At 53.9% G+C, this 6,000-nt stretch overlaps 1 protein-coding gene across 2 annotated transcripts in view; it reads right to left on the bottom strand.

Moving 5' to 3' along the window:
• Window positions 1-3,696, bottom strand: part of Ccdc136 (coiled-coil domain containing 136) — a 31,425-nt gene extending 27,729 nt beyond the window's left edge. Inside the window, exons 1-4 of one of the 2 annotated variants that reach the window (XM_026788569.1) lie at window positions 3,578-3,696; window positions 2,721-2,828; window positions 189-443; window positions 30-104 (exon numbers count right to left, since the gene is read on the bottom strand). In XM_026788569.1, the coding sequence (XP_026644370.1) occupies window positions 30-104; window positions 189-443; window positions 2,721-2,828; window positions 3,578-3,635 (496 nt within the window). In that variant the 5' untranslated portion in view covers window positions 3,636-3,696. The remainder of the gene's footprint in view (window positions 1-29; window positions 105-188; window positions 444-2,720; window positions 2,829-3,577) is intronic. The other variant, XM_013353258.2, reaches the window with a different exon arrangement.
• Between the last annotated feature and the right edge of the window lie 2,304 nt (window positions 3,697-6,000).

Below are 6,000 nucleotides of genomic sequence, written 5' to 3'. Positions count from 1 at the left end.
GCTGTCGAGCCTTGGGGGGGGGGCATTACCTTGAAGCTGCTGGATCTGCTTGGTGAATACTTCCGCCTGCTGAGCACTGGCGAGCCGCTCATCCTCCAGGAGCCCTGAAGTGAGAGGGACATCTGGTTTGGAACTGGGGACACATAGAGCCTTTGGGCCCAGCCCTCCTGCCCCTCACAGGTGCTCACCCTGAAGCTCCAGGGAGTCATCCTCATGCTGCCCAGCGAGCTCACGGGTCTCCTCCAGCTCTGCCACCAGCTGGAGCACCTGAGCCCTTAGCTCCTCCAGCTCAGTCTCTGTGAGGCTCAGGCCCCGGTGCTTGCTCACGGACAGGGACCCCAAACTTCCTCCTTTCTTCACTTGATCTTCTTCGAGCTCTTCCTCTTCTTCCTCCTCCTCTTCCTCCTCTTCCTCCTCATACAGAGCTGGAAGTAACACCTCCCCTAGGAGAGACAACGGTCTCACCAGAGAGTCTGTGCCCATTCCCCTCAATAGTCCTGCATCATGTCACCACCCCAGGACCTGCACAGTAGAATAGTGCCACCTGGTGTCCTCCAAGGTCCCCCCCCCCCCCGAGCAGGACTTAACTCACGGTGACGCTCTGGTGGGTCAAGTTTGGAAGTAGCCTCTCCCGCTTCCAAGCTCCTAATATTGAATGTCTACTGCCCTTACGGCACCCTCATGCTGGCTCATCGACAAGGAGCCTGCATGAGGACACCTGGCACTTCTTTCTACTCTGATCACTGGGTAGTGGGGACAGGAGTGAAAGAAGGATCTAGACATTCAGACACCAGCTGCGTATTTAGGCAAATGGGGCAAGGCTGGGACACAAAGAAAAACAACCCACATCGAGGTGGTTTGCAAAATATTAGCCTTTTCATAATAGGAAAGCACTGGTTTGGCCTGTAGGTAAAGAAGGAAGATATTGGAAGGAAAAGACTCTGAGTTGTCTTCTGGGTAAATGTGGGAATCCTTCCAAATGCATATTATCAAATACTGTTTTGAAATTTTCTACATTTATTTTTTTCCTAATGGGTACCATAAGGTCCACCTCTTTCTTGCTGACCCAAGTTGGCTTTCAAGGTCTGAAGCTGAATTAATGCATAAAAGAAAAGCTGACATGTTACACCTCTATTTTATGTATGTATGTATCTATCTATCTATCTACCTACCTACCTATCTGTCTGTCTGTCTGTCTAATGCCTCTGTGTGTTTCCTGATTGTATGTCTGTCCATCATGTGCATGCGGTACCCTTGGGGAAAGAAGAGAGTATTGGATCCCCTGGAGCTGACTTATAGGATGGTTATCAGCTGCCGTGCTGGGAATCAAACACTGGATAACTGCTAAGCCATCTCTCCAGTACTGTTAACATATTTTAAAAACTGAGTTGGAGGGGCTGGAGAAATGGTTCAGTGGTTAAGAGCACTGACTGCTCTTCCAGAGGACCTGGGTTCAAATCCCAGCACTCACATGGCAGCTTATAACCATCTGTAACTCCAGTTCCAGGGCACCCAACACCCTCACACAGAGATATGTGCAGGAAAAACACCAATGCAAGTAAAAATAAATTATTTTTAAATTATTTTTAAAAACAAACAAGCGCCGGGCGGTGGTGGCGCACGCCTTTAATCCCAGCACTTGGGGGGCCGAGGTCGCCATAGATCTCTGAGTTCGAGACCAGCCTGGTCTACAAGAGCTAGTTCCAGGACAGGCTCCAAAAAAAACCACAGAGAAACCCTGTCTCAACAAAACAAAACAAAACAAAAACAAACAAACAAAAGCAAAAGAAAAAAAACAGTCACTGAATTAGAGCCAGGAGTGGGCCCAGCACTTGGGAGGCAGAGGCAGGCAGATCTCTGAGAGTTCAAGGCCAGCCTGGTCTACTGAGCCAATCCCAGGATAGCTAGGGTTACTACACATAGAAATCCTGCCTCAAAAACAAACAAAACAAAACAAAAACCTGAATTGGTACTGGTGCCACTTTCAGGTTGGTGAGCACTCCTTTTACTGCAATGCAGTTCTCATAAATAGCAATCTTGTCTTGGTGGAGACTGCCTTGTTTCTAAATTCTGAATCTCTGGTTTCCCTTTTCTAATACGAACAGCATGCGGTTCATCTGCAACCCCTTGTGCCATCAAGCCTCTAGGCGAGGCCTGTATTGAACTGTAGAAGGGCCTGGGGACACTTCCCAGGAAATCCTGGGTAATGTGTTGGTCCTACCTGCCCTAGCCCATGGGTGTGGTGTTGGAAGTTGGCTTCACCTAGCTATCTCCTAAGCACCCTCTTACTAAAGCTGCAAGGCTCCTTTCAAAGTTGACAGTGGTGGCACTAGACAGTTCACATGTCCATGTCCTGGCTTTTAAAAAGGAGAGACAGCTCGGGATCCAGGTCAGCAGGCAGTGAGAACAAGCCCCCTGCTGAAAAGCTGCTTCCAGGCTCTGTTCAGCAGGACCTCTTTCTGTCTGGCAGCTCCCCCAGGACACACAACCTGGTTAGCTGGGTGATTGGAGCCCAAGGGGATGTGCTCAAACTTCCATCAATGCCTGAGCCCAGGGGAGGCCTGGAGCTCTGCCACTAGGGAGGAGGGGCCTGAGATGAAGTGAGGGAAGGGCCACGTCCTGACTCAGAGCTCCGGGGTCAGGGGCCGAAGGAGGATGGAAAGGGACTGGGGAATAGGGTGATGGAAAGCCTTTTCTTCCCCCCTCCCCAGGAAACTCACCCTCCATAGCTTGCATCCCACGGCGTTCCAGGGACCCCCAGCGTTGGCCTTTCTTCCTCTCACAACCCTCAGATACCTCATAAGCGCCTAAAGTGGTTACTGTGGGTCCTGTGAGCAGGGAGAAAGTAGGCACTGTAGGATTCGAGAGAAGCTGGGGGCTAAGGGGAAAGAAAGGGACGTGTGTTCTTGTCCGAGAACCCCGGAATTTGTAATCCCAATGGAGAAACCTGACTCACTCTGCCCGGCTCTGTGAATCTACACCCTCCGCCACCTCTCACGCTCCGCCTAAGGAGAGGACCCCACACCGGCGCTGCCCAATCTCAGCACCTCTGCTCCAGGATGTTGCCGGCTCCTCTCCCTCGCCCAGACAGAATGGGGGTGAGTGTTTAGCTTGGGGCACAAGGAGAAGAGGGGTAGGATGGGAACTAAGAAAGAAGGCTTTGGGAGGATGCGGTGGCGCAAGGCAGAGGAGGGAGGGGCGGCCGGACCAGGAGGAAAGGGGCTCCAACCCAGGCCTCTCCTCTCCCCTTCCCTCCCTCACTAGACCTCGCCCATCCCACCCTCACCGTGGTCAAGAGCTTTTATGAATTGTAAGGGTGCAGGCGCTAAAGCCCCCCTCCCCGCTCCTGTCGCCCCTCACGAGCTGGGGCACTGTCGGGCTGGAGAGATGAGGTGGGGAGCGCTTGGGGAGTGACCGCTAGGGAGGGGACGCCCCAGGTCCAAAGATGGAGAGAGGTCTCCGGTGGAGGCCAGGGTGGAGGGGGCCGACTCAGCAGTACCCGGAGCACCTGGGGGTCAGGAGGAAGGAGAGCCGAGGGGGAAGGAGCGTGGGGAGCTGAGGGAGGGGCGGCTCTGACCTGGGCTGGGGCAGCTCCAGCCCGCGGCTCCCGCGCCGGCCCCGCCGCCTGCCTCCATGGCAGCTCCCGCCGCCGCCGCCTCCCGAGCAGAAGCCGCAGCCGCGGGGCCGGGGACCGGGAGCCCGGTGCGCAGGGAGGAGAGAGGGCGGGCAGAGGGGGCGGGGCCTGGCCTGGCCACCTGACGCGGGTGCCCGCCTGCTGCCGCCCGGAAACCCTCCCTGTCCGTCCCCAGCTCCGGACCGAGTAGGGACCAGCACAAGAGGCTCAGCGCCTGTCAACAAAGTGCCCAAGGCTCACTCGAGGCAGCTCCCGGTCTGCTGCGCCTGCACAGCGAACTTGAGCTACCTGGACTTAAGGATGCTCCCAAGGAGTGACAAGATGGGTTGGTTCTGGCGACAGAACCCACCTTGGGTCAGCCGCTCGTAGGGACTGCTCAGCGCTGGGTTTCAGGGCCTGGTCTTGCCTGGTGATTGAGGCCGAATAAACAAGAATGGGCTGTTTTCTGCAAATGCGCAGACACGCGCTCACTTCCTTGATCTCCACGTAGGGCCAGCGTCCCCATAGCCGCAGTTCACTGAGCCCGTCCCCTCCCGGTGGCCTCACGTGCCCCAGAGCTGCTGCAGGACTGGAGGGTAGGGAAGTTGAGACCTGAATGTGCCAACTGCAAGGCAATGATGGCTGCTTTTCCCGATTTTCCCAAGCCAGAGCCAAGGACCGACTTAGAAGGAGCCCTCCGTAGTCCACCCGTGTGGCCTCAGTGCACCAAGACCTGTCCTGTCGCCTGTCCTTTAATGACGCCCCCTATGGCCTGTTCCGTGTGGGCACCGCTGATATTTCCTCTGTCAGAAGGTGTGGGAAACCACGAGGCTTATTTCAATTTCCAACTATTCATTCAAGAGGTGATCCTGATCTTGAGGCAGATCTGACATGTCAGATGGTCTCGTTCAGGTCAGAAGTGGGTACACAGAAACGGGCTTCCCGAGTCCTACTTGTGGGGTGATTTCTAAGCTGGTTACACACAACCGTCCTTTCTCTTGTATTCTCATTCCTAGAGTTTGGACGTGGGCTGGCTGTGTTGACCTCCCCAGGCTGCCAGGCCCTCCTTGTTCCACAGGAACGAAGCGCTTCTCTGCCTGCACATCCCCTGCTTATCAGTAATTTCAGTCCCAGGCTGAGAGTCTCCGGACACTCCAGCCCTTCCTTGTTAGACACCTCTGCTCTGCTCTCCCCTCCCGGCAGCATCGCAGTATTTCCTGCCGTCAAGGTTGGGAAGCATCCTTAGTCATTTTCATATCTTCAGCTTCCAGCAAAGAACCTGGCCCCAGGAACAAAGGAGTAAACATGACTCTTCCAACTACATTAATAATGCCCTCATCACTCATTACAGAATTTACACTCATGTTCCCTATTAACAATAATGGCCAAAAGTCAGTAGTGAGTCCCAACCACTCCAGTCTGGTGATGGAGGAACGAAGGGTGTTTCGTTTTCACCATCTCCCCAGGGGACAGGTTCCCACGCCAGCCCCACTGCCGTAGTAATCTGGCCATGGAGAAGAACCCGTGGGCAAGCCTACTGTCCTGCAGGTCGTCCTCCCAGACTTGGGCGGCAAGGTCATTGCTAGGGATGATGGAGAGTGGCTGCCATGGGGTACCTAAAGGAGACACATTCTGGAAACGTGGTGACTCTGCCCTGTGCACCTCCTGGTTCTGTCTCAGCAGCAGGTCATAGTAGTGGTTGGCAGTAGGCAAGTGGAAAGAAAGAAGTTGTCAGTTGTGCCATCCAGGAGTCCAAGATCTCCTCAGGGAAGCCTAAATCCTGAGCATTAGGACTAATCTCTCCCTGGTTCCTGGGGTGCAGGTCATCACTCACTGTTGATCTGGGGCAACACTCAGGGGGACCTGAACCAGTCTGTTAGTAGGAGGCAAACACTATTGGGACCAGTATGAAGTTGAGATGAGGTGAAGTTAGGGGTCAGAAGGAGAGACCTTAGCAGGTCTGGGGAGGGGGGCTGTCGTTCTGGGGTGTGTTTCTGAAAGGTCAGGTAGCCAGGTGATTATCTTAGAGGGATTATCTGGATTAAACCTCATAATCTCAGGGTTTAGGACTCAACCTCACCACCAAACCCATCCCAGGAGATCATCCTCTCTGAAGACTGATGCTGCCATTTATCCCCCGTTACCCTTGTTTCCAAATGCTCAGAGCAACCATTAGACATTTTTAGAATGAGCATTTGCAACGTGCAGAAAAGTAAAGTCCAAAGATTAATGTAACAAGCGTGTGCACAGCGGACTGCTCGTATCACTTTCCTTATCATGGGATTCTGGGGACTGAAGCTTGGAGCTTGGGCAGGGTAGGCAAGTGCCCCACTGCCAGCTACATCCCTAGCCACTTTTAAATTTTACAAACTTTATATTTTGGTTAA

Source organism: Microtus ochrogaster, unplaced genomic scaffold, assembly GCF_000317375.1.
Source record: "Microtus ochrogaster isolate Prairie Vole_2 unplaced genomic scaffold, MicOch1.0 UNK4, whole genome shotgun sequence".
NCBI classification, from domain to species: domain Eukaryota; kingdom Metazoa; phylum Chordata; class Mammalia; order Rodentia; family Cricetidae; genus Microtus; species Microtus ochrogaster.
The sequence above is the reverse complement of the archived record's forward strand: the minus strand, read 5'-3'. Positions and strand labels throughout refer to the sequence as shown.